Consider the following 25,723-nt stretch of genomic DNA (forward strand, 5'->3'; position numbering starts at 1 on the left):
TCCCACGATCACCCGGGAGAGAGCGGTCGGCTGCGTTACGCGGCATCGCGGGTCGCGACTCGCAATACGAAGAAAGGGGCATCCGAGACAACACATAAAAGCGCTGGTACTTCTACAAGAGCTGCGTGGGTGGGGCGGGGCTCTGCCGCCCTTTCACGTAGCCGACCCCATCCCCTTCCAGCTGTGCCGAACTCCCCTCCCTCTTCGCGTTTCGGCATCTTCTGCAGCTAACTGATTTTATTTTCCTTCGTCCGTTAGGGAGTCATGCAGACCCCTCCGCATTGCAGCGCTCGAAACCGACTTTTACTCTTAAAGAAAAGGAACGTAGATTGCTGCGGCACACGCCGCCTCGACGAGGCAGCCACACCGCTAAACTGTAATAGGCGTACGTGGACAGCAGCAACGTCGCTGCGCGTCACCTCACCAAGTTCTGCACCGCGGCGCTGAGGAGAAAGGCCGACTGTGCAGCTCTCCCACACCTTCCCCGCCACATCGAGAGAAAAGGAAAAGAAGCATCTTCAGTTCGGCTCTGCGACTTCGTACAGCAGCGCCAGACGCGACAGGTGCGGGTACAAGGCAGCAGCGCACGTCGCCCCTGGTCCTAGCCCCTGCAAACACTGCAGCGCGTTCGCAATCTTGAGCTGCTTCACAGGAAGCGCGCCGGGCAAGATGCATTCCCACATGAGCAGTTCATCGAGGCAGCTGGAGAGGCAGCGCTGGCTGTCCCCGAGCACGGCGTATACAAAGCTGAGGCAGTTGCGCACCTCATGGCACAGGTAATGAAAGGGAAAGAGGTGCCTCATCAGCTCCGACAGCAGGCTGTTCAGCTCCTCCGCGTCCTTGGCGGAAACGTCCTCGACGCTGCGGGCCCGCACCGCGCTACACCGCACCTGCACAATGGAGTGATAGTGCTTCGTCGCGTCGCTGCGGGCGGTGGGCAGCGCCATGCTCAGCGCCAGCTCAAACGCGTCCTTATCCCCTTTCACGCAGCGGGGGCAGCGGCACACGAAGAAGTAGCCCTCGCTGAGCCGCTCCTGACGCAGGCGGGTAGGCCAGTAAAGCTGCGGAATGTACGCAATCGTCATCTCCTCTCCCGGTTGGACCGTGCGTGTCGTGATGATGCGGTGCAGCACCGGGTCGATGGCGCAGTTCGGCGCACAGGAGTGATTGTAGTAGGAAGCAACGCCCTCCCCAATGTGCAGGCCTTGCCCTACCCCGAGCCCACTCTCGTCCGTCACCTCCAGCGCATTGCAGCGCAGCACCCCGATCACCTGGTACAGCAGTGGGGGCTGCTCTTCATTCTTGAACAGATCACACATGAGGGGCCCGATGGGATGCAGCGACTGCACAACCTCGTCGACGTGCGCGGACAGCGTCAGGACGCGATCATGGCCCGTTCGCTGCGCACGCAGACCCGCAACGGTGGTGATGCAGTGGTACGCCAGTTCGTAGAACATCTCCGGTGCGTCGACCTTGCGGGCTTCGATCCCCCTCATCATCTCCTTCAGCCGCTGCATTCGTGCGCACTCGAACTGCTCGTGCTGCTTGCGATGTGTCTCCTCGCACTTCTCAGAGCAGTACGCCACCATGTCGCATGCGGGGCAGCCCCGAATGCCGCTGGAGTTCTTTTGCTTGCTTTCCCTCTCCTCGGTAACCCCACCATTCGCACTGCTCTTCTCCCCACCGTCACCATCATCATCGTCATCATCATCTTCATGTGCATCATTCCCAGCTTCGTTCTCGTCTTGAATAGGTCGACTGCACTCCACACAGCAGCCCTTGCCACCCGACTCCTCATAGGCACCCACAGAGAACGGCGTCAGCAGCGACGCCACCTCGGTATACGCGGGAATGATCCGAATAGCCTCGACGCCGTTGCCGTGTTTACCCGCCACAACACGCATCGCATGATCGCGGGTCGTGTTGAACGTGGCGAACACCGTCAGCTGCTCCTGCATGAGTCGCGTGAGCGCCTCCTCGACGTTGTCGCGGGTACTCTCCTCTAACGCAGGGAGCTCGTACATAGCGCGGCAGAGGAACATCAGCGCAGCCGCACTCGCCGTGCCGTTGCCCTCACTGGCCACATCCAACGAGGGGTCCACGAGGGCACAGCGGCCGTAGAAGGCGTTCGCCTTGGCAAGAATCGGGTTCGACCGCAGCACCCGCGTGGCGAGCGCTGCGCACTGCTCCGTTTCGCCCACCTTGAAGAGACACGTTAGCGCGTTGCCGGCACTCTTGGCGAATTCGTCAAGTGTGCACGACGCGTCCTTGGTGTGCTGCGCCTCGTACAGCTCCACCGCCTGCAGGTAGTACTGCGATGCCTCAGCGGGGTCGTCAGCGAAGCACTTGTTGCCCTTGAGGCGCAGCTCCTCCATGGTGGGCATTACACTCCGCAGCGGTATACGCTTATTCTAGCTTCAAAGCCGCGGCTTCGCTTCACCACAGAAAAAGGAAGGTGAACGCCGCTTATAATCGTGCACTGGAAAACGCCTCTGCGCGCCAACGCCGAGTTGATGATCCGCGCTTTTGTTGATGGTTGTTTTGCTTTCGAATGTGAAGTCCGGCGGGTGGCGAAGGGGGACGGGAGAAGAGGAGAGCGAGTAACGGAGCCTCGGCAACGGCAGCCAACGAGCGAGGAGAGTTAAAGATGAAGAAACACAGATGGAGCGTTCGTCCCCTGCGTTGGCAAGCGCTGACATCGGTTCCACGCAACGTGCGTTTTCGCTATCCCCTGCTTGTTCTGTCTGTTCTTGTATTGCTGTAGCCTTGTGGTCGAAGCTCATTCACGCGCCGTCCAACGTGCCGTGGCATGAACTTCTTTGCGCATGTGCTGCTTCACGAAGGGAAGGCCCAATGTGTATATATATCGGCCGCATGGCACGTACACGTCACGCATCGCCTTCAAAGATTCTATGATCTACACCTCGCCTACGGTTCGCCGCTACTCTCTTGCACCGACGATGTCGACGGTGCTACACGCGTCGTTGGCGGCCCTGGCACCTCCCTGCGTTGACGTCGCCGCACCTCGGTGTGGCGGTGCAGGCGTAACTTCTCAAGCATGTCCGGCCCGATCGTCGCCGCCAACGCCTGGCGAGATGGGTGGGAAAGCAGCTCATCCACGCGGCGATCCTCCCGCTCAATGGGGGCGCGAGACTGCACCACGGGATGCATCGCACTGATGAAAAAGAACGGTCTTTCAGAAGAAGAGGGAGGAATAACAAGCTCAGCCTCTGGCACGTACCACGGCGGGTAGTCGTAGCTCGATCGGCTCATGCGCTCACAAACCTCGATGGCGCGCAGGGCTCCGATGTGCAGCGCATCAAAGGCGATGCGGGGATCGGTGTTGAAGAAGGCGGTGGCGTAGTCGCGCTTCAGCCGCGGTGGGGCCTCCTCGCCCCCTGTCAGGACGTTCGCGGTGTCCAGCAAGGCCTCCGCGCTGTACGGCGCCTCCAGGGCCGCCTCGTCGTCCGCCTCGTTGTCGGCAATGTGAACGGCGCCGTCGTCCTCCTCCATGACCTGAGGAGCGTGCGCAAGCAGCGGCGCCACGTCGACGTCGCTTTTCGCCTCCTCTGGCTTATCCACCTGCTCTGCAGCAGGCCCAACTCCGGCGGACATATTCTTCTCTCTCTCTCTCTTGCACGTCACTCGTCAGATTGCGAAGTTCGCGTGTTGATGGAACGAGGAATGTTGGTCCCCGCTCGAGCGCTGCAGAAAGCGCTGCGTGATGTTAAAGGAGACATCATCGAAAAAAGGTCGCAGGAGAAGAGCGAGAAGAAGTTCAAGAAAAAACGTGGGACGGCGTTTCACTGCAAGCTCGACCTGTGTCTACTGTTAACACATTGATAATAAGATCCACCAGTCAAGCATGGATGCTTGGGACAGGAAGTCATCTGATGTCGTTGTGAGTGATGTGCGGGGAAAGAACAGAAAAACGTACACCAAAACAACACGACGAAGCGAGTGCAGAAGTACTTATTACATGTTTACGCTGATAAGTGTCTTTTGGGGGAGGCGTTGTCATTTTGAGATGGACACAACGGAGCGGTATAACATGTACGCGAATCGCACGAAGAGTCCCGTGTAGTTGGCCGTGTGCATCTTCTCTTATATGCGGATCCCCCTCCGTCTTTAGGCGACGGAGAAGACGAGTACGCTGCGGCGGTTGCCCCGTACGGCTCCAGCGCCTTCCTTCTCTCCCCATTGCACCGTTGAAGCCCGCGCTTCACAGAAAACAGCCGGCTTTGATTTCCCTTCATCTTTCTGGCTCCCTCCACCGCGGGCGGCCTCACACAGCATCCTGAACACCCGCCTCGTTCTTAAGACGCAGCTGCTCGTTCCACGCGTAGAGCTCACGCCGCCGGCGGTCCTTCATCGCCTTCTTCGCCGCCTCGGTGGAGAGTGTTCCGGCGGGCGACTTCGTGCCAGTGCGAACGGTGCTGGTTGATGCTGCGGTCGCCGCGGCTGTGTTGGAGCCCGCTGACGCGCCGATCAGCGGCCGACGGTCTGTGGAGGTGCTGACGAGGTGGGACGCGATAGCGTTTGCTCGCGGTGGGCGCAGTGGATTGGGCGATGCCGTCGCGGCCGCGTGCTGGTCGCGTGCGGCTGCTACAGGTGGTGATGCCCTCCTCACTGCGGTGGGCTTGTGCAGGATGGGCTGCGGTGGTGGTAGTAGCAGTGCGGCGGGGGCGTGGATGGGGTACGTGCCTGCCGAGGCAACGGCGGCGTCACGTGCGAGCGGTGGTCGCATGGCCGCAGCGCCGCCGCCCATCTCCGTCGGAGACCCCGCAGGAGACGACGAGACAGGAGTTGAGGGGCTCCCCGGTAGTACGCTCTGTGCCGGCACGACCACCGTGTGACTCTGCGGCGCGAGAAGGGGCGGGAACTGCCGTTCTGCGGTTAGTAGTGGCCGCCCTTCGCTCGTGCTGAAGCGGCCGTGAGAGGGCAGAGACCGCGGCCGCCGCTCCTCCTTTGCGCTTGCCATCACCTGTGAGAAGGCGTGCTGTTGCTGCTGCGGCTGCTGCGATGGCTGGGTGCTCAGGTCGTCGCTCAGGCTGCCCGACGGAGTCCAGGTGAGGCAGTCACCGCCGTGCGGCGTAACGGCGGAGTCCGTCAGCGTAGAGCTCGACCAGTTGGAAGGCGCGGCACCACGCAGGTTCTGGTGCTGCTGCGAGTGGGCCACAATCGGCGGCGTCGGCGGGCTGAAGGACTCCACCGGAGACGACAACAGCGGCTGACTCGGCGGCGTGAACTTGATCAGCGGAGGCACGCGATGCTGCATCGCGGGGGACTCGGCCCCCCGCTCCGGTGTGGCTGACGGCGTGCGCAGCAGCGGAACGAAGCACAGCGATCGGCTCGGGTTGGAGGAGGAGGAGGCTTCGCAGGAGCTCAGCGACACCGGGGTCCGCGCTTGATTCAGCATCGGTGGCAAAGGGCAGGAGTTGCTGATGTGGGTGCGGCCACGCGGTGGGGTGCAGGCGACGGTAGGCGACGTCAGCGGGGATGTGACCTCCCCTTCCCTCGCATGCACCGCAGCAGAGACGTGGCCAGGACTGTTGCCGCTACTACTTGTATTACGTCCACGGACAGCAGCCTCGCTGGCAGATGTCGTCGTCGGAGCCACGACCATCATCCGGACCCGCTGCAGTGCTTGGTAGTTCGTCAGCCCTGCGGAAGAGTTCGTAGATGGGGCCACCGCAATAGCAGGGGTGGGCGAAGCGGCCGACGTCGCGGCCCGCCGCGCAGAGGGGGCACCGCCGTCTACTTTGCGGGCTCGCATGTGCTGCGCAGCCCCTTCCTGCGTGGGAACCGCGCTCACGTCGCCTACGTTTTCACCTCGTCGACCACGGGGGTTTGGACGCGGTGGTTCCGCGCGGGCGCTGTGCCCTCCCGCACCGTCACGACCACTGTGGCCCGCCCCCGGCGTTGCGACGGCGGTGCGGCGCTGCGTAGCGGACTTACTCCGCAGACGCAGCTGTGTGGGTGGCGCTGCCGCTGCTGATGTCGTCGGCGTGGTCGTAGTCTCCACTCTCGGTGACACCGCCAGCGACGGCGGCGCAGGGGCAGAGACGCCGTAGCGTCCACTGCTGCTGCTGCTGGTGACGTGGCTGCTGTGGATGTTCATGGCGTCGCCGCGCACCCGTCGCGAGGGCGGCGAGGAAAAAACGGCGTCGCCGCTGGGGAGAGGGGCGGAGGTGGTCGGTCGGCGCAGGGAGGGGGGCGGGGAGCGGGAGCCGGCGCCGACGCGGTGGGCGTCAAACGATAGGCGCTTCATGCAGCGGGACAAACACCTGTGGAGTGCGGGGAGAGCGGTGATGGGCGTCACGGGAGAAGGAAAAAATGAATCCAAAAAGAAGCCGGCGTGGCTCCTCTAACTAAACGCCAAAGGGAAATGCCCTCAAGCAAACGAAGGTCGACACGTATTACAAGACCCAAATAGTGTGTGATGCCCGCATTCTACACAAAGGAAAAGGCGAGACTGGGGCGTGTACATCGGCAGACCCTTAGGGGAGGGGGAAGGCGGGTGAGCGTTGACAGATGAGGACGAAGAGAGAGAAAAAAACACCCGATTTGCCTTGAGAGGTAAATCGGTCAGCCAGCACTTCAAAACACGCGGAGAGGCGTCGCAACGCGTGCCGTCGCTACTGTCTTCGTAGCTGGACGCCGCAAACACCGAACTGCGCAGGGCACAAAGCGTTCTGCTTTTTGAAACCACAAGAAGGAAAACAGAGCGCATGTATGAGCAAAATCGCTATGAATTATGCCCACATGCACCGCAGACTTCTCTCGTCGGTTTTCCCCGTCGCGGCACCGCAGCTGCATCGCCAACGTCTCGCACGCGCCTCGACATCAGCGCAATCGCTGTGGTGGCGGTGCTTCTCCTTTTCTTTTCTTCGTTCGACTGTTATTTTTAATCGCATCGGCGCGTGTATTATCTCTGTTAGATATATATATGTTAATTACCAGGAAAAGAAAACAAATCCGACTCTTCTCATCTCTCCATCAACATGCCGTCAAGCTTTAACATCGCTTCGCCGCGAACACGCACAAGACGGCTGAATGCGCCAGCAGCAACTGAATACTGGTGTACGACTGTTACTCTCGCTCGGGTGCGGCACAGCGCAACGGCGTATGGGCCCTCTCCCCAGCCCGTCATTTCAAACGCGAGGAGTCGCTTTACCAATGAGCAAAGGCCCCGAGCACCGCCACAAAACCCACCTCCATCGCCGAATCGTTTTTCCTTTCCTTTTAAAACCTCACTGCTCTTTTCGCCCCAGCGAAAGAGGGTCGGGGGAGCGGCACGGCGGCTCACCTCCATCAGCACTGCCGTCTGCGCATTCCCTATCTCGACCTTATTCCACTTCTTTCACCCGCTTCTATCAATTTGATGTGTTTCTATCGCTTTTCACCGCAGACGGAAGTCCTGATCGTAGTGGCACGCCTGAAGCTCCCCGTCAAAGTCGATGCGCAGGGCGATGTCGAGGTCGCGCGGGTTGCCGGGGTTCGGCGCGCACTTCATCGTAAAGTTCGCCTTCTCCCCACGCTTCATGATCATGGGGTGGAAGAGGTACAGCACCGTCTGGCGCCAGTGCGTAGGCGGCACCAGCGGAGACGTGTTCAACACCACAGGATCGTGGCCGGCGTTGAAGGGGGTATCGAAGTGGACGGAGATGGCGTGAACCATGTCTGCCTGCTGTGCCTCCAGCGTGAAGGTGCTCGTGAAGGAGAGCTCCTCCTCCTTCACCTTGTTGATGTCGAAGGAAAAGAAGGGGACGATGTCCGTGGTGATCTGCTCCGGCTGCACCGTGTCGATGAGGGGTTCGATGTAGCTGAGGCGCCTGAAGTAGGAGTAGTCCAGCCCGCTGACGTTCTTCCAAATGTCGAACTTCTGCTCAACGTATTGGGGGTCGGCGATACCGCAGGCATACATGTTGGCGTGGTCTGGCAGAATCTTCACCTCCGGCGTGCCCCAGCGGTCACGCGCGTAGAGCACGGTGTTCAGCATGGACTCGTACAGGAGGAAGTAACCCATCCATTCGCTAATGATGATGTCCACCTTCTCGTCCAGCTCCAGCTCCTCGACCTTGCCTTGAATGATGGTGATGACGTCACCGAAGCCGTTATCCTGCACAATCTGGCGAGCCTGCACGGCCACGCTGCTGCAGTCGATGCCAATCACCTTGCGCGCCCCGGCGCGGGCGGCGAACATGGAGAGGATGCCCGTGCCGCATCCCACGTCGAGGACGACCTTGTCTTTAAACATGTACCCGTTGCGCCACATCGCATCTCGGTAGCTCGTCGTGCGGTGGTAGTCCTTCAGCATCTCCATGTGAATGCCGTAGTGGCTGTACGAGTCAAAGTAGTAGTCCTTGCTGGCGTGGGTCTTCTCCACCGCGGCAACAGCCGCAGCAGCCTCTGCCTCTGCGGCGGAGGCCGTCTTGTCAGTAGCGGACATGACGAAAGATGATCGCGGTTTGATCTGGGTGGGGCGCAGAAGAGATGTATGGAAGTGACGGCAAAGAAAATGGCCGCGGCGCATGAAACAGCAGTGCGTCGTTGTGCGGGTAGCTTGCGTAAAGGCTCCCCCACAGGGTGGAGTGCACGAGACACAAATGAAGGGAGAAACAAAAGAAAAGTAGGAAGCGAGAAGCACCCGAGGCGCCTTTGGCATACCAGGAGGCGCGTGGAAAACCCCCGTATATATAGAAACCAGCGGCAACTCCTGCCATCGGTCTGGTGGCGGGCTCCGCACAGCTCTGTGTGGACGCCCTGAAGGATCACGGCAGGGGGGGGGGGGCGAAAAACACGCAGAAGGGTGCCGCCACGACGTGCTGGGCACACACTCAGAGCCACAAACACGCTCATGACGGCGCGCGTCGTGCGTACCGCCTCTTACCGCGACACTCTCATTCACCTTCCATCCACTTCTGTATCCTATTTTAGGTGCGTGTGTTGGCGTCGCTCTTCTGCGGCTTTCGATTGCTCGTACGTTTCCTTTGTTTTCACGGTCATCGTTCAACCATATATATTTTGCATCGCTCAACTTACTTACCAAGTCGCCCTCGCTGACTCTCCATGGAGTGTTTCCTCCCCCTCCGCCCTCCCACTCACTCAATCGATGGATCGACGGGGTGATCCAAAATTGCACGAGCATCTACGGCTGCCGGCGCTTGCTTCTCGGTGAAGGGAGGGGAAGTGCGTGGTTGCGACACGACAACTCGAGATAACGGAGGGGGTGGGGGACTGAAATCCACCCACAGTTCCAGTATGCATCTACACGTTTACATAGAAGAGAGGAGGGGGAGGAGGAGAAAGACGAGGCGACCGCGCTTGCTTGGGAGCACTTCATTATATATATATATATATATATATTTCTTTTGTTCACTTGGAAGTCGACTCCGCACCGATACGCTCAGAACTAATTCACTCAAGAGATAGAGAAATGAATGAAAAATAAATGTCGTGGATCGCCGCTGATTTATTGATCTGAATAAAACACTCGAGAACAAACGTTTTCCCTTTAAGAAAAAACGGGTAAATGCTCGACGCTCGCCGTACCGCGAAGGCGTGAAATACATAACAGAAATCAAAGAAGAAGGGAAACGAAGCAAAGCGCTCTCGCTGCGCATTGTTTGTTGTTGTCGTCGTTTTGAGGGCATTTGGGCACTTCATTATTCGGGCGCTTGTGTGTGTGTGTGTGTGTGTGTGTGTGTGGTGGGTGGGAGGGGGTATAGTCGTGGGAGGACGGCAACACGGACAGCCGACACACACACACAAGCAAAGAGGATCCTCCATGAAGGAAAGGAAGGAGAAAGAGGTAACAAGAGGAAACAAAGACATGTGGCCCCAATTTTATTGTAGAGCCATCGTGGATAAGAAAATTTTAGAACTGGTAGGAGAAAGAAAGCAAACAGAAGTAGCGGCGGCGTACGCCGCCTCTTACTACCAAAAGGGTTAGCGAATTGCCAGCACGGGCGCGAGGTCGAAACTCCCACGATCCTGCGGGCGGCCGTGTGGGCCGCTCGGCCGTTTCGCCGGCACCGCTGCGCCGACGCTCTGCTCCACCACCAGAGGGGCCAAGGGCAAAAACAGCGGACGCTGATCGGCCCGCTCATTCCGCAGCTGCACAAAGCTGTGCAGCCACTTCTGCTGCTCCGAGTAGACGTAGTACACCACCAGCTCGCCCGTCGCGTCGTTGATGTCAAAGAAGGCGTTGTGGTGTAGCTTCTGCTGCAGCGCCGCGGCGTCTTCGCGGGCGACGTACACCGATGCGCAGCCCTTCCCCCGGCCCACCGCACAGCCGGCGCGGGAGTCGCGGTGGCACTCCACACGGTGCATCCGCACCTCGGGGTGCGTCGCGTGCAGGAAGCGGACGAGGCTCTCCGTGCAGTCCACCTCCTTGATCGTCTGGCCCACAAACAACTTCGCGTAGGGGCCCGGCGTGCGGCAGCGCAGGCAGCTCTCGCGGACCGCCTCGTGCTTCTTGCCGCACTTCGCGCAGGTCCAGTGGCTCGACGCAGACAGACCACTGCGCGGCAGGGCGAGCAGCTCTGCCTCCTCCGGGCAGACCACCTTGGCCAGGTCGCAGCGGTAGACAACTGGGAACATCTGCTGGTACTGCAGGAAGCGCTCAGTCAGGTGGACGAAGTTGTTTGCGCCGGTGCTGTACGCCACCTCCATCACGTGGAACTGCGTCCACATCGGGTAGCTGTGCACCGGCTGCGACGCCGCCAACTCCACCACGACGTCGCCGACCGCCGTGGCAGCCGCGAAGGCGTCGCTCGCGGAGGCACCGCTGTGGCGACGGTGCCGGCGGTGCGGGCGTCGGCGCGAGGACGACGAGGAGGACGCCGCGGAGAACTCCGGCTCTGCCGGGCTGTGGAGACTGCTCTCCGCCTCGGAGACCGACTTGGACAGGCCCTCGCTGTGCACCTCGAGCGAGTTCACGCGTGAGTGGTTCGGCGGCGTCGCGGCCATCTTCGCCGGGTCCGGCGTCTCTGCATTGCGCGGCTTCACGATGGTGTTGATCGGCGTGCGCACTAGTCGGCCGCTGGAGCCCCAGTCCAGCTGCTCCTCCTCCGCCACGTCCTCCATGGCGGCGAAGGTGGCGAGTTGCTGCAGGGCGGTGGGGTCGGTGTTGGCGGTGATAACGGTGCTGAGGGCGGTGTACTGCGTGTTCATCATCCCCTCCGAGAGCAGCGTCAGCAGCAGCGCGAGGCCGAAGAGCATCCGGCTGCACTCCGGCATCTTCGGCTCTCTTTTCCGCTGCGGTTCGCTGGCAAGACGCAACATGTTTTTCTTCTCTTTCCTCCTTTGCTTTCGTTGCTCTCTCTCTCTCTGACTGCGATCACGCCCGAAATATAAAAGCGGCAATAACAACTCTATACGTACTTACTCACGTCTTGAGATAAACCAGAAGAAGAAACACGATGTTATCAGCAAAGAGCACGCAAGGCCAGGCGGCCTTCGCTACGGCTTTTAATAGCGGCGACGGTACAACGGAAACGACGCGGCGAGAGCGTGCAAGAAGAAAAGGGGTCTGTTTTTGTTGTTGATGATTTTCCTTTTAATAGTTTTTTAATGAGATGCCGGAGACTGCCCTCAGCAGACAGCAACGGCGGTAACAGCAAAAGAACAAGAAATAACAGAAAATGAAGAGATCGATGCGCAAGCGCTTACAAGCAAAACGAAGGTGATCGCGAAGAATGGAAACGAGAAGGTGAGCAGACGGCCAGTGGGCGGCAGCTAGATCACTGACGGTCGCGCAGTTGCGTGTTGTGAGTATCGTCAGTGTAATAGTGAAGGGGAAATGAGAAATAAGAGGAGAGAAATACCTGAGAAACGCAAAACAGCAGCGAAGAGAAGGAAAAAAAAAACGAAGAGGAGGGCGGTTGGAGGACCAAAACTTCACTCGTCTCACTTTCTCCATTAAGCGGTCCGAGAAAGCAGGACCTCAGCAAGAGCAGTTGAGCGCCCGATTGGTGACTCGTAAAAAGGAAAAAGATGAGCTCGTTTTCATCTCCCACCCACCCTCCCCCGGTCGCTTTGCTGCTGCGACCAAAGAATTCTCCCTTCGTTGACGCAAGCGCCGCCGCTGAATGAAGTTGAACTGTAGAAGCGATTGGCGGTGATCTGCGTCGTTTTTCTTTCTTTATTTTCCTTCTTGCTTTGATTGTTTGCTGAAGCAGAAAAACGTCAAATATAATTCTGTTGACTGCCGGAAGAGCAGGCACCTTCGCCACCACTAAAACATAAGAAAGAAAAAATAGATCTCCCCCTTTCGTTGACGAAAACTAGAAGAAAACGGGTCGTAAAGGTCACCGCGTGTGCGTGTGTGTGTGTCACGCCTCACCGAGCACTGCAACGGCAATGCGGAACTGCGACCTGTGCCACGGCTCTTCAAAGCTTCTGTTGTATGTGCACGCGTGACTGCGGCCCTGCTTGCACACACACACGCACGCACGCACGTCATGCGGTGCAGAGCAAGGGAAAAAAGCGGCAACAATCTTTACGCCAAGCAAGCAAGAAGGATTTTACTTTACCCGCCACATATTCATATACATATATATATATATATATATATATATATATACTTAACTATATCAGTGCACGAGCTCGACAGTCAGGCACGAACGCGTCCTCCTCCGGCAGGCGCGCAGCGTGTGTCCTTGTCAGTTGTAGTACCCAGTGGAGAGCCGCCTATTTCATCGTACATGGCACCTTTCTGGTTTCCGTTTTCAGCATGTTTTGCGCAAGCAGCAGCAGAGAAGACACTTCTTGTGTTATGCTTCGTTAAGAGAACTCAAAAGAAAGAGAACAATAAACACCGTTCTATAGAGCACATCTGCATCGGAGCGCCATCACGGTACGCCACTGGCGTCTCCACGCTCGCTCTCATCATCTGCATCAACGTTGTGCGGCACGGCGGGCAATTCCCACTTCCCTCCTTCCGTTTACCATACATTTTTTTTGCCGGCGCTCCCAACGCCCACCTGCCCGCCTCCCCCTCCCCTTCTCTCGGTCACTGCCGTCAACGCCGCACAAGGCAGCAGGTGCGTCAAATACTCACCCCACCAAAGCTCTCCGGGCCATCGTCCAGCTCGTCTCCGGCAAGCGTCGACACCTGCATCGACCAGCTCGCCTCACTGGGCGTCGGCCGCCACACCTGGCCCTGCCGCTGCTCTCGCAAGAAGTGGTCGTAGTGCCAGCAGCAGTAATCCATCCACACGCAGTTCGACTCCATCAGATCCAGCGCGCTCGCCACGGCGGGGAACTGCAGACGCAAGGCGCTGCGCTCGGTAGCGCTGCTGGGGGCCGCACTCACCGACGAACTCGTGCACTGCGACGTCGGCAGCAGGGTGCAGGAGGCGGTGGACGGCGGGGTGCTGCCGTCGCCGTTGCCGGGGGCCGGCACCGTGCAGTCGGCGAACTCGACCTCCTTGAACATCTCCACGCTGCTCTGGACGGAGTCGTTGTTGCTCGACGTGCCCTGCGCAAGCGCCTTCAGCTGCGCTACCACGAAGCCGTTGCCGCATATTTCGGCCCCGGTGGTGACGATGAAGTGCAACACGCTGCGGTTCGTCAGCAGCCCGTGAGAGATTAGGTGCAGAAGGAAGCGCGAGTTGCGGTAGAGGGCCTCCACAGATTCGACCGTGATGAAAGACACGGACTGGAAGATTTCCACCATAAAAGGAAAGAGCTGCTCACGATCGAAGGAGAAGACAGCCGGCAGCACCAGCCGCAAGTAGTCGGCGCGGCTGCTGCGGTCGAGGCCGCTGAGGCGCACTGACGGAACCGCTATCCCGCTCAGACGCTGCAACGCGTCCGTGTCAATTTCCAGCACCTCCGCCGCCACCGCCGCCGCGGCCACCCAGTGCTCTGTGCGGCCTTGGGAGGCTAGATGAGCGAGGGCGATCACGCCGGCTTTCACGTGGCTCGCGTCTGTCAAGTTGAGCTCCGCGGCACGCTGGTAGGGGTAGCTGGCGATGCTGCTGTTCTTCACGCCGGCCCAGTCCGTGGTGCTCGGCGGCCCGCCAAAGGAGTTGAAAAGATTTGTGACGTTACTGCCCGGACCGTGATCGGCGTTGCCGTGCGGCGTGGAGGAAAGCTGCGGTGGCGGCAACGCGCGCGCGGCCGACCCGGTGAAGCTGCCCGTCAGCAAATGCCCCTGCGCCGGCGTCGCCTTCACCGGTGACGACTTCGGTGCGGTTGCCGCGCTGGCTGGGGTGCCGCAAGAACCGCCAGCACCGCCCAGGTCTGTCTGCGAGGACCGGCGAGCGGGGACGCCGAGCGGTGCTGTGGCGAGCTGAGTCGTCGCTGCACTCGCGCGAAGGCCGATGGAGTGCGGCGACAGAGTATCCGCCGAGAGCGGTGCGGCCGCCGCTGCCGACGTCGTCGTGATGCCGGGGCCGCCGCTGCCGTTGCCGCTGCCGCCCATGGCTGCGTGGTAGGGCGAGTCAGCGAGCGGCACGACACGGGCCAGCGCCCACTGCGCCGTCTCATCGGCCTCGTCCATCACCTCCGGGTTCTCGCAGAGGCACAGCAGCTGGAGAATGCGCAGCACTAAGTGGCGCGACAGGTGGATCGAGCTCTGGAAGGACACCGTCTTCTCCTGCGCGAAAAAGGAGAGGGCGCAGCGCTTCTGCAGCGGCAGGTACAGGCCGTTCACGAACGCCTTCACAACGGACTGGCAGTAGTACTGCTGGACGAGGTGCACGATGTGGGTCAGCGCCCCCGTGACGATGTCCCACAGAAACGAGTTCATCGCCCCTGGCGTGGTGGTCAGCCGCAGCAGCCACTCAAAGAACAAGGTGCAGCGGTCACCCACCGTGTCGGGCTGGTGGCCGAGCTGCGCCTTCGCCGTGTTGATGAAGTGGAGCGTGATGGCCATCCGCTCGTCATCGGAGAAGGCGGCCACGAACTCGAAGAGTTGCCGCCACGTTGCCATGTCGTAGTCGCAGTGGTAAAAGCCACAGCCACCGTGGTTGAAGTAGAACACACGGTGGAAGGGGGAGGTGGGGGACCGCGGCGAGGTGGACGCCTCCTGCTCGCCGGACTTGCTGAGCGTAGGAGAGGCGAAAAACGCGCTGGGGCCGGCGTGGCCGCCGGTTTTCGAGGCAGGGGAGTAGAAGGAGGAAACAGGAGCAGCCGCGGTGGCGGTGGCGAGGAGCGGCACGAAGTGCTCTGCGTCCTCGACGAAGATGAGACGCACGCTGCCGTGGCCGCCGCGGTGCCAGCCGGCCGATCGCAGCGGAAGGGCAAACGGCTTCGACACGCGCGTCAGCGTCTCCTCAGGCCGCCATTGGAATGACACGTGCGACGGGACTGAGAAAAGGTCAATCGCTGGTGAGCCGAGCTTATGGCGCTGGCTCTGCCAGTACTCGACGAGGAGGCCGTGCTGCTTGCTCGGGGGCACGTACTGCGTGATGTTGTAGCCCTCGTTGGGTATCTGCTGGATGTACAAGTACGGATGGCTCACCGCCTCCACCATCTTCAGTGCGTAGCTGATCCCTTTGGCATGCTGCTCCTGTGCCTCCTTGCTGCTGTGCTCGTCAGCCGTCGCCACGATGCAGTCACCGAGGTCGTTCGCGTTAAACGACCTGTTCGCGAAGCGAATCATTAGCAGGTGTGTTGCCCGCCTCAGCCACTCCGTGCCGATGATGCTGACCATCATCCGCAGCACGCACGCACCCTTGCCGTAGCTGATCAGGTCGAAGGAGCCGAAGATGTGCCGCGGAGCAGCGTTGCAGCTGTCCACGGGGTGCGTCTTTAAGGGGTCGGCGTCCGCCTGTAGCGCGTCGTTCATGATCATGGCCTGAAATTCGTTCCACAGCCCCCAGCTGGGAAAGATGGCATTGACGAAGAAGTACTCCAAATAGCGGCACATGCCCTCCTTCAGCCACAGACAGTTCCACCACTCGATGGTGATCCAGTTGCCGAACCACTGATGGCACGTCTCGTGTCCAATCAGGCGCGTAATGCGCTGACGGCGCTCCAGCGGGGTGCTGCCGGTCACGATCAGGTAGTCCTTGTGTAGGTTGATCAGCCCCCAGTTCTCCATCCCGAGCACGGCGAACTTCTCCACGGCCACCACGTCGAGCTTCTTCAGCGGCAGCGGCACGTTGAAGAACTCTTCAAAGAAGTCCAGCGCCTTGGTGGCGAGGTCCAGCGCGAACCAACCGCTGCTGCTCTGCTCCGTGTGGGGCAGCACCACGCGACACAGCACACGAGAAAGCCGCGTGCGCTGCTCGAGGATGGTGTACCGACCGACGTGGAAGCCAATGACGCAGGTGTGCAGGGGGGGCGTCGGTTCGAACCGCACACAGTGCCACGGCATGGTCGCCGCAGCCGCAGAAGTTGAGCCGACAGAAGAGAACGATGCGTTCGCCGGCGCCTGCTCCTCCGAGAGAAGACCGGCGATAGAGCTCGCAGCGGCTTTCCCGTTCTTTGCGTCTTCCTCCTCGGCGTTGCTGTTGATGCTGCGGGCCACCTTACCGCAGTAGGGCAGCACCGACAGCGGAATATCCGCCTCGACCTCCGTATTCGAGATGACGGTGGACGCTGCGTCTGTGACGACAGACAGCTGAAAGGTGGCCTGGATGGCCGGCTCATCAAAGCAAGGAAACAAACGGCGTGCGTCGGTCGGCTCCAAGTGAGTGCTGATCACGGTCGGATCGGTGGGACTGGAGTGGTACAACCCCGTCATATAAGGGCTGACGCGGATGCGGCCGTTAAAGCGTTCGATCAGGAGGACAAAGAGGTCCCCAACGGCGCTGGGCAGGGGGGCGTCAAACAGCAGCTGCGTCGTCTCTGACACCGCGGAGCGGCGAAGGCTCGCGCAGGGGATGCAGCCCCCCTCGCCGTCGCCATAAAGCCTCTTCTGTGGGGCGACAGCTGTGCGATGCTGGCTGGGATGCAGACCGGATCCGGACAGCAGCGTCCGCGCCTCGGTCGGCACAAAGACGCGTATCGATACCTTCTCCAGCGTGAGGTCCAGTGTGTGTAACACGAGATGTGTGAGAGGGGCCGCTGGCGCCACTGCCACCCGCAGCGTGATGTACGCCGCACCGACAAACGTGCTCAGTGTGGTGTTCGGCTGAAACTCGATGGCGTAGTGCTGCGGCACAACGTGCGGGGGGAGACGGAAGGTGGGCGACCCCATCGCGTCCCACGCGGACACGGCTTCCGCGAGAGATGCCTGCGCGTTGCTGTGGGCCATGACCTGCGTTTTACCTCAGCTGTGACGGTCGCACAACGAACGGAAAGAAAAGCAAGAGCAGTGCTACGGTCGGTGTATAGAAAGAAGTAGATGTATATAAAGATAATAGCGTCCACTGCTGCTATCGCTGTTGGTGGTGGTGGCGGTGGCAGGCGGGGCGGTGCGCGGCTGCGTGCGGCACGAAACGAACGGTAGAACTCGAAGCGCAAACACAAGGCCGCGGCGTGGGCGATGGAAGATGCTTCCTTCGGCGGTGGTACGGAGGAGATGAGCAGAGCGACGCTATGGACGTCACTTTTCGCCTGACAGGCGCAACCTCAACCGATATTCGCGCTCTCGCGGGTCTCACGCGCAACGACACGACACAACAGTGTTGGAACAGCACTCCAATGCGGCGCGCACAGCAGCCAGGAAGGGAAAAGGAAGACAACGAGGGCCTGCGGGCGCGGATGCTCCAAACCAGCAAAAAAAAAAAGGCGGATTAAACAACTTAGAAATGAAAGGCTTTTGGAGATGTACAGAACAAAAATGAGGGGCAGCCCCGTAGCGGGTGGTTCTTTGGTACTGCGGTGGGCGGCAGCTCCGGCGATCTTCGTCAATGAAGGGCGCTCGCCGGGAAGTCGATAAATAGAAAGTGTATCTTCTCTTTTAAGTGCTGCAGATGAGGCACCGTTGAGGATCACACGCCGGTCACCTTTCGCATCGTTACAACAACATTTAAAAAAAGAAGGTAAGGCGTGGGAAGACGAAGGACTTGCGATGGCAGCCACCTGCAATTCGACACCTCTACATGGCGATCATGATGATGATGATAATGAATTGTACGTAGTCGGCACTTCGCACAATCAAAAGACCGCGCATCTGCGTGGACCACAAAAATGAATGAAAGACCGTCGTTGCTCGCGCTTTCCTACGAAAAGCAACGCTCAACAGGTTAGGGGGGGGGGGGGCATCTGCTAAAGAGCGGCATTCCGCTTCCTTACCGCCTTGTCTCACAAGTAATTTGCCGTTACGTGCGGCGGTCGTCTGTTGGTTGTATTACGAGTCATTCTTTGGTTTCGCTGTTTCGTTCAGAGAAGCAGTTTGCTGCGGGACACCATAAGTACATTCTCCAATATTATTTGCTGCGCCGCTCAGCAGAGTGGGCTTTGCCCTGCGCTGCTGCGCATCTTGCGCACCCGTTCCTCGGCCCGTCTCCTCCTTCGCCGCCGCACAAGTCGGATGGAAAAGTGAGGCAAAGCATCCATCACCTTTGCTCTTGAGACGCTTCAAAGGAGGTCCCTCATCAACTCCTTCAAAGCGCCTCTCTTGTACGTGTATTTGGCTGCCAGGTCACCCAACGCGCGCAGCTCCACCACCGTCGACACACTCGGCGCACCGCCGCACTCCGGGCAGTACAGCCGGGCCTGCGGAACAGTCAGCCCGCGCATCCACTGCGCCACCTCCACCTCAATCCGAGGCGGTGCCCCACCACTCACGCGTCGGCTAAGCTGCGGACCGCCAGCGGCGCCGGCGGCGCTGAGCGAGGACAGCGACTTATTGCGTGTGTGCCATAGAAGACACCCCGCGCAGAACACGTGCCCGCAGGGTACACAGGCGATGGGATTGTGTAGCAGCTGAAGGCAGAGCGAACAGCAGCAGGCGCTCTCAGTGGCGCTCTCGGCCGCCTCAATGCGCTCCGCCGCGGCAGCAGTGGACGACTTAAGCGCGAGGAGCTCTTCAGCTACCTTTTGCTCCGCTCTCCGTGCGGCAGCGGCGGCGGCGGCGGCATCCGACGCGTTGCTCAATGCGGCTCGGCGCTCCTCTTCGGCAAGGTGCAGATCGGCCTCCAGCTGCTCTTCCCGACGTCGGTGCTTCGCCTGCATTTCCGCTGTCTTCACCCTTGCCTCGTCCACCTCCTGATGCAGCCGTGCCAGTTGGCTGTTGTAGCACAGACCGCGCCTCCCGCCCTCTTCCTCGCACACGAGCTCAACAAATTCTTCCTGCGCCTTCGTCTCTACCAGCAAGCGAGCCGCGGCTTCCCCCTCAGACAAGTGCGTTGCATGCGTAGCCCACACCGCCTGCGAGACTCCCGCCAACACTTTTTGGCTCGTTGTCTGCTGAGAGAGCCGGGCAGCGGCCTGGACGTGTGCCGCGTACAACGCCATGCGTGCCTCTGCTTCCTCCTGATAGCACAACCTTCGCACACAAGACACGTCCCACAACAGCGACATCGCCTCCGCCGTGCACTGCTCCTGTGCAGACTGCACGCGGAACCACTGCCGGCTCAGCAGCACCTCCCGCTCCGCCGCGGCCTCCTTACACCTCTCTTGAACATGCTGTTCAGCGTCCTGCATCTCACGTTGGTGGGCAGCATGTGCGTCCTCTAAGGCTTTCTGCACGGCTGAACTCTGCTGCTGCGACGCCTTCAGGCGAGACTCGGCTGTGGCCACCTTCGCGGCGGTGTCTTGTCGCACGTGGGCGAGCTCCGCCTTGTGCGCTTTGCGCTCCGTGTCGCGCAGCGCCTCCCACTCCGTGCGCGCGGCGGCCAGCTCACGCATCACTTGCCCGTGTTGCTCCACAGTCTTGCGGTGCGCAGAGAGGTCGCTCTCGAATGAAGCACACCAGGAATCGATGTGGTGATGAAGTTCGTGCAGTCGCCCGTCCGCAGACGCCGTCCACTGGTCTACGTACTCGCTGCACTGAGCGCGGGTGCGCTCCAGTTGGGACGTGACCGCGACTGCACGTAGTGCCGTGCTCTCCGCGACCACCTTCAGCTGTTGGAAAGAGCACAGCAGCGCCGCTGCGGTATCGGCGGCGGCGCCCTCCAATGAACACCGCGCCTCCCTTTCGCACGAGATCAGCGTCCGGCACAACGCGTGCTGCGCATCATCCGTCTTCGCGGTCAGCGCTGCCAGCTGCTGCTGCGCTGCGGTGCTCGCGGAGGTGTGTCGTTGGGCCGCCGCGCTCGCGTATCCGGCCAGACAGAACGTTGCTGCCTCTTCTGCTCTCTGCAGCTCCGCAGCCACGGCAGTCAGTTCGCCGCCGCTGAACGCAGAAGACCGCAGCTCCGCTTGAAGAGGAACCGGCGTGTTCGCCCCGGCTTCAATGGAATCGCCCCTTATTTTAAGCTGAAGAGCACCGAGGCGCTCTGTGTGCGCGCGCAACACACGAAGCAGGTGTTCGTGCTTCTGCCGATTCTCGTCCCTGACCTCACGCTCTGCTGCAAGGCGCGACAGCTCTGCCGTTGAAGTCTTCATCAGCTCCATAAACGCCTGCGCCTCCGCGTATGCGATGTTCTGCCGCTCCTGCAGAAGCACGTGCTCAACGCCACTGCGGTCCACCGCGTGTCGGTGCTGTTCGAGAGAGCGGGCGGCCTCCTTCCGCAGAAGCGCGCTCTCCTGCTCCCGCTGCGTGAGCTCGGCCTTCAGCTCTTCGACCAGTCGCCGCTGCTCGCGCAGTGCTGCATCCGTGTCTGGCGGCGGGACCACGTATTGCCGTTCTTGCTGAAGGCGCCGCAGCCGTTGCAGCTCCTCCTGCTCCGCGTGGTGCATCGCGCTCAGGCGCTGGAAGTTGCGCTGAATGGCGTTGACGCTGTCCGTGCGTTGCGTGAGGTCCCTCTGCAGTTCCGAGATGATGGCGAGCAGCTCCGCACGCGGCGTTCGCTCCGTGATGACATAGGAGGGGATGTCGGGGGTGCCCTGCCGCCCTGTAGGCGCTGCGTTGCCGCCGCCGTTACCGCTGCTACTATGATGCGAAGCGACGAGGTGGGATGAGGAGCTGAGTGGGGCAGATGCTGGAGTGGTCTCGCCGCCTTTCGCGAGCGTCGGCAGCCGCGGCGTTGACGACGCCGCTCCCGATGCCGTCGCGGAGGTGCGTGACGTGGGGACCTCGCTGGCGCGCCGTGCGGCCATGAGGCGGCTGAACGCACCGCGTTGCCCGCCCTGCGCCTCTTGCTTACCATAATACATGACTTCTACAGAAAGAAGAGGTTTTCAAAGTATGTCTGCTACTGTACATCAATTCCGTTGCATACACCGTTCGACTTTAATGAAACCGGTGAGGACCATTTATTTGCTTCCCCTCCAAACCTGCGTGTTCTCAATACCTCGAATGCGCTTCACGCGACAGCTGTGGTGTGCGGAAGAGGAGGAGGAGGCGGTGTCTCTTTCGTTGTGGCGTTGCAGGTACGCAGCGAAGCTTTGGGGTCGTGTCAAAGGACGTGGGCGAGAGCAGCGTGTGAGGGATACGGTGAAAGCACCGATTGCGGAGGGTTTGCTTTCCTTCCATTGGAGCATACGAAGCTCTCCTTGCGCCGCCAGGAGGGATTAAGGGCCGCAAAGAGCAGGCAGCCGCTTCCATAGTTCTCTCCGATGCAACAAGAATTGCTGGAGAGAAGCGCTGGGGACACCGCCCCGCTTAACGGGCAGACAGCACTCGTAGAAAGATGGAACTGCGCAGTTGGCGGCGCAGCGTTCAGCGATTTTAGCGATGATGGGAGTTGTTCCTCCCCCATTCTTTTTTTGGTCTCAGCAGTTAAATCAACACCTCACGCAGAGTCCAGAGGAAACAGCAAAGAGAAAGAAAAAGAACAATAATACTAATAATAACCAACAAAAGCGAAGCGGCGAGTTCGTGGGAGTCCGACGCACATCGAATGCGCGGAGCGAAGACGGCGGCGGAGGTCACGGTAACGCAGTTCGCGTGGTGTGTGGGACTCATCCCGGTACTCGCGACAGAGCCGCAGCACGTCCACCCACGGTCCTCCTCCTCCTCAGCGCTTTTTCTTCATTTAATGCCCGTCGCGAACCGCCAAAAGAAAAACGGAAGCACCTCTCACCTCGGTATGCATTTCTCCCATTTCCAAATGGTCCACGTGATGGCACCGCCAGGTGCGAACGTGCCGCACATCAAGCGTGTGTGGTACTCCATAAGCAAGACCTCTACCCTCATCTAGCTTTCTCCTTTTCTTTTGAGTCCTCTCCTGCTTCAGGCAAGCGCCTGCTCATTTGCTGTGCGCAGACCAACACCCCACCACGCATATACATATATATATTGCGTTCTTGTTATCGACTCTACGCTGGAGGGGGCACCCGCACCGCAACATTGACGAAGGCGTCGTGGCCGCCGCCCTCCCTCCGCTCCTTTTCTTGCTCAAACTTCTTCTTCAGTCGAAACCCAACCAAGATGCCGACGCCGAGGACCGCCAGCAGCAGCGTGTCCCACGGCGTCACGATGCGCCTCGCCTCACCAGGTTTGCCGGCGTGCGCCAGCGAGCCAAAGCGGACGGTCAAATAGGTCTGCGGGGCAATGCCCAGCATGGTCGCCCCGGCAAACGTGTGCAGCGGGACGCCCACCACAGGCGACGCTAAGTTCACCAGCCAGTTCGGCAAGATCGGCGTCAGCCGCAGAAACAGCAAGTAGACAAAGAGATCCGACCGGTACCGTGCGACCTGTCCGCGGATCTTGGTGATACCCTTCCCCTTCATCAGCCGCGCATCCGCCGCCTCCACGAGCGACGTGCCGACGGTGCGGGAGAGGAGGTAGCAGCACGACGCCCCGGCCGTGCCGAGCAGGGTGCAGGAGGGCACACCCAGCAGCGTCCCCATCACCGCCCCCACCGCCGCGTTCAGCACGACGGTCCCCGGAATGCAGAAGGTCTGCAGCGTGAGGTACAGCGTCGTGATGAACAGAAGGACCTGCCAGTACTGCTGCTGCGACAGCTCCTGCAGCTCGCGGCAGAACTTCGCAATGCCGGCGGCGGAGCGCAACGAAGTCCCCTCCGCATCGACGACCTCCCGGACGCGGCTGAAGACGCCGAAGGTGCCGGTGATGTAGAGCAGGAAAACGACGCCGACGGAAAGCGGCAGGAGCACGCGCAGGGCGGTGCGCACGGGGTGCTCAGTGCGGTGGCCGACGTGCATGGAGATGGGCATTCGAGAGACAGCCTAGTTCAAATCAGAGATGGGGAAAGCAGTAAAACACATGAAAAAGCTTCAACAATTCAGAAGAACATCGCTTGGCTGAGTGAAGAAGAGAAGAGGGAGAAGAGGGGGGGTGGGCTATGAGTAAGTGGACAAGGCGGTCAGTGACCAACTTGGCCACGTGCACCAGCAAAGGAAGATCTGCCTTAAGGATGCACGATGCAGCAGATCAAAAGAGGGAGGGAAAGGGCTAAAGGGAGAAGGAGAAGAAGAGAAAAATGAGTTCGAGCTGTCGAAGAGGTGGATATAACAAGACGTAAGCGTGTGCTTTCTTTTTCCTCTCTCTCTACGTGTGAAGGTAAACCAACGGCGTTGAGGTGTGTAGGTTCTGATTCGTCATACCAAGGATTGGGGGGGGGGGGGCACGTGCGTGAGTGTCGATGAAGGGGAATGAGAAGCGAGAGAATGAGAAGAAAGAGACGTACTTTCCCTCGCTGACGACAGCAATGCTATCGAAGGTGCATACGCATGTTGTGAGGGCGTGGCGACAACGCAAACGAAAAGGCCTCAGGGGTCGCAGCGCAGCGCCACCAACGACACAGCGAAACTGCTCGTAAAGGTTCTAAAGAAGCGCCACACGATCTCGCTCTGACCCTCTCTTCAAATGCTGTTCTTGTTGTGGTTTGGGTGTTTGCTTTTAATACGCATAAAGCCGCTGGAGCAGCCGCCATATTACATATATATGTATACACTACTATATATTCTTTTAAGAAGAGGATCTACAACAAACAGGGAGGCAGACACACGTGCGCTCTTCAAAAGTGAGCATGAAAAATAAAACAAGCAAACAAAGGAAAAACGGCTCATGAAGCTTAAAAAAAGAACGGCGCAGACACCAACAGAGGGAGCGAGAGAGAACGTGGTTGTGGAGAAGCGCGGGCTCGGCACGCCAAGCCGACGTCGCCGTACGAAGCGTGCGGACGCGTTCGACTAGCAGCTCCGCCTCACAACACGCAGCTTCTTAAAGAGAGGTGGGCAATGAAGGTGCGCATCTCTCTTGACTTTCGTCTTGCGTGTTGGATAGCATAAGAGGAGCCAAAGTAGAAAGAGGATTTAAGAAACAAAGAATCAGATCACCTTCCAAAGCGCGGGTCTCGACCTCCTAAAAGAAACAACAAAAAAGGAGTTTATTCGTTTGAAAATAGAAAGGAGTTCTCATCGTATTTTCTCTGCCTCCTCAGAAGTGGCCTTTCATCCACTTCATCATGTGGTAGTGCTCCACCTCCATGCCCACACTCCGGTACGTCGCCTGCGCATTCTTGTTCTCCGTCTCGACGTAGAGGCGAATGCCCTCGTAGTAGTCCGACTCCTCCACTAGCTTGCGCAGGTGCTCGTACATGCGGCGGAACAGTCCTCGCCGGCGGTGCTCCGGCACGACGTAAACGGACTGAATCCACATGACAGCCCCGGCCCGCCAGTCCGACCACTCCTGCGTGGTCATCAGCATCGCCACAATCCGCTTCTCCTCCGTCTCCTCCACCACGTAGTAGTCCGCCACGCCCGGCCGGTCGAAGGGGATGTTCATGCCGCGGCGCAGCGTGTCCTCGTCCAGCTTGAGCTTCTCCGTCTCCCAGGCCATGTCGGCCTGCATCCGGATCATCGCCTCGACATCGCCGCGAACCGCCTGACGAACCTTGTATGACATTAGAAAGAGAAAGAAAGTTGCTATTGTTCTTTTGTAAGGAATGGGGGCTTAGGGGAAGAGAGCTTTTGCGTGTTAGAGAGCCAAGAAGCGGGAGCTCGTAAGCAGCGAGTGCGTGTGTGTGAGTGAGTTGGTGTCGATATGAATGCGTGTAGAGGAACGCCCCAGCGAGTATATTTCTTTCCTCCTCTGCGTATCGATGAAAGACGGAGGCGCGGATGCAGAAGAAAAAATGTAAAGAGGAGCCCATTCATTCCACACGTACACCTTGAGCTGCCAAAGGCAAGACCTCGTTTTCTTCTATTGTTTTTTCCGTTGGTACAAGTTTGGCTTGAGTCGATCGTGTCGTGCTGACGCATCCCATAGCCCGCAGGCACACCGCCGTGCTGATCTGCTGCACTCGCCAGTTGACTCCCCCTCCTAGTGCCGTTCTTCGCGTGTGCAAACAGCGCCCAATCGTTGGTTTGCGCATTTCCCTTTCCCACGAGGTTGTGTGACCGCTGATTGGCTTTGTTTGGCTTTCTCGTCTTTTTAAAAACGAAGATACAAAGAAAGAATTCTTCATTGGCAAGTCAGTTTTGTGCGGAGCCACGTACCATCACAACGATGTTTTCCTCCGTTCAGGGGTGCAGCTGCCGACAACGGAGTGAAGGACTTCATCGCAGCACCTCGCACGGCCGACGTCACCGTCACGCCTCCGCAAAATCTCTATGAAGCACCCACACACATGATCGATCACTCAACACGATGGGGGGGGAGGTTCTGATGTTGTTCTATGCATAGGAGAAAAACAAACTATTTATCACAAAAAAAGATCAAGGTGCGGTTTGGTGGTGCCGTGGCACTCGCCCACGCACGCATCGCAACGCCCATGGCGGCGACAACATCGCCCAAATCAACCAA

At 59.5% G+C, this 25,723-nt stretch overlaps 9 protein-coding genes across 15 annotated transcripts; all 9 read right to left on the reverse strand.

The window, feature by feature from the left end:
* Positions 1-518: 518 nt before the first annotated feature.
* On the reverse strand, positions 519-2,545 carry ABB37_08225 (hypothetical protein; the record flags this gene model as incomplete). Its single annotated transcript, XM_015807148.1, has 1 exon — positions 519-2,545. Exon 1 carries the CDS (start codon positions 2,382-2,384, stop codon positions 519-521), a length of 1,866 nt encoding a protein of 621 aa, XP_015654097.1. The 5' UTR covers positions 2,385-2,545.
* A 383-nt stretch (positions 2,546-2,928) lies between these two features.
* Positions 2,929-3,718, reverse strand: ABB37_08226 (hypothetical protein; the record flags this gene model as incomplete). The annotated part of the gene is made up of 1 exon (XM_015807149.1): positions 2,929-3,718. Exon 1 carries the CDS (start codon positions 3,613-3,615, stop codon positions 2,929-2,931), a length of 687 nt encoding a protein of 228 aa, XP_015654098.1. The 5' UTR covers positions 3,616-3,718.
* Positions 3,719-4,285: 567 nt separating this feature from the next.
* ABB37_08227 (hypothetical protein) lies at positions 4,286-6,500 on the reverse strand (the record flags this gene model as incomplete). 3 transcript variants are annotated; one of them, XM_015807152.1, is made up of 1 exon in its annotated part: positions 4,286-6,500. In XM_015807152.1, the coding sequence occupies exon 1, from the start codon at positions 6,269-6,271 to the stop codon at positions 4,286-4,288; it is 1,986 nt and encodes a 661-aa protein (XP_015654101.1). In that variant the 5' UTR covers positions 6,272-6,500. The 3 variants fall into 3 exon arrangements, with proteins under 3 accessions (XP_015654101.1, XP_015654100.1, XP_015654099.1); XM_015807151.1 differs by having other exon boundaries at positions 4,286-6,476; XM_015807150.1 differs by having other exon boundaries at positions 4,286-6,454.
* Positions 6,501-7,402: 902 nt separating this feature from the next.
* ABB37_08228 (arginine N-methyltransferase-like protein) lies at positions 7,403-8,566 on the reverse strand (the record flags this gene model as incomplete). Its single annotated transcript, XM_015807153.1, has 1 exon — positions 7,403-8,566. The coding sequence occupies exon 1, from the start codon at positions 8,534-8,536 to the stop codon at positions 7,403-7,405; it is 1,134 nt and encodes a 377-aa protein (XP_015654102.1). The 5' UTR covers positions 8,537-8,566.
* Positions 8,567-9,951: 1,385 nt separating this feature from the next.
* ABB37_08229 (hypothetical protein) lies at positions 9,952-11,832 on the reverse strand (the record flags this gene model as incomplete). Of its 2 annotated transcripts, none has more annotated exons than XM_015807155.1 (1): positions 9,952-11,832. In XM_015807155.1, exon 1 carries the CDS (start codon positions 11,287-11,289, stop codon positions 9,952-9,954), a length of 1,338 nt encoding a protein of 445 aa, XP_015654104.1. In that variant the 5' UTR covers positions 11,290-11,832. The 2 variants fall into 2 exon arrangements, with proteins under 2 accessions (XP_015654104.1, XP_015654103.1); XM_015807154.1 differs by having other exon boundaries at positions 9,952-11,751.
* A 1,222-nt stretch (positions 11,833-13,054) lies between these two features.
* On the reverse strand, positions 13,055-17,910 carry ABB37_08230 (puromycin-sensitive aminopeptidase-like proteinmetallo-peptidase Clan MA(E) Family M1; the record flags this gene model as incomplete). Its single annotated transcript, XM_015807156.1, has 1 exon — positions 13,055-17,910. The coding sequence occupies exon 1, from the start codon at positions 17,213-17,215 to the stop codon at positions 13,055-13,057; it is 4,161 nt and encodes a 1,386-aa protein (XP_015654105.1). The 5' UTR covers positions 17,216-17,910.
* A 573-nt stretch (positions 17,911-18,483) lies between these two features.
* Positions 18,484-21,395, reverse strand: ABB37_08231 (hypothetical protein; the record flags this gene model as incomplete). The annotated part of the gene is made up of 1 exon (XM_015807157.1): positions 18,484-21,395. The coding sequence occupies exon 1, from the start codon at positions 21,163-21,165 to the stop codon at positions 18,484-18,486; it is 2,682 nt and encodes an 893-aa protein (XP_015654106.1). The 5' UTR covers positions 21,166-21,395.
* An 874-nt stretch (positions 21,396-22,269) lies between these two features.
* Positions 22,270-23,507, reverse strand: ABB37_08232 (hypothetical protein; the record flags this gene model as incomplete). 4 transcript variants are annotated; one of them, XM_015807161.1, is made up of 1 exon in its annotated part: positions 22,270-23,507. In XM_015807161.1, the coding sequence occupies exon 1, from the start codon at positions 23,128-23,130 to the stop codon at positions 22,270-22,272; it is 861 nt and encodes a 286-aa protein (XP_015654110.1). In that variant the 5' UTR covers positions 23,131-23,507. The 4 variants fall into 4 exon arrangements, with proteins under 4 accessions (XP_015654110.1, XP_015654109.1, XP_015654108.1 ...); XM_015807160.1 differs by having other exon boundaries at positions 22,270-23,465; XM_015807159.1 differs by having other exon boundaries at positions 22,270-23,369.
* An 848-nt stretch (positions 23,508-24,355) lies between these two features.
* Positions 24,356-25,010, reverse strand: ABB37_08233 (unspecified product; the record flags this gene model as incomplete). The annotated part of the gene is made up of 1 exon (XM_015807162.1): positions 24,356-25,010. The coding sequence occupies exon 1, from the start codon at positions 24,821-24,823 to the stop codon at positions 24,356-24,358; it is 468 nt and encodes a 155-aa protein (XP_015654111.1). The 5' UTR covers positions 24,824-25,010.
* Positions 25,011-25,723: the final 713 nt, after the last annotated feature.

The sequence above is a fragment of the Leptomonas pyrrhocoris genome (assembly GCF_001293395.1).
Source record: "Leptomonas pyrrhocoris isolate H10 chromosome Unknown, whole genome shotgun sequence".
NCBI classification, from domain to species: domain Eukaryota; phylum Euglenozoa; class Kinetoplastea; order Trypanosomatida; family Trypanosomatidae; genus Leptomonas; species Leptomonas pyrrhocoris.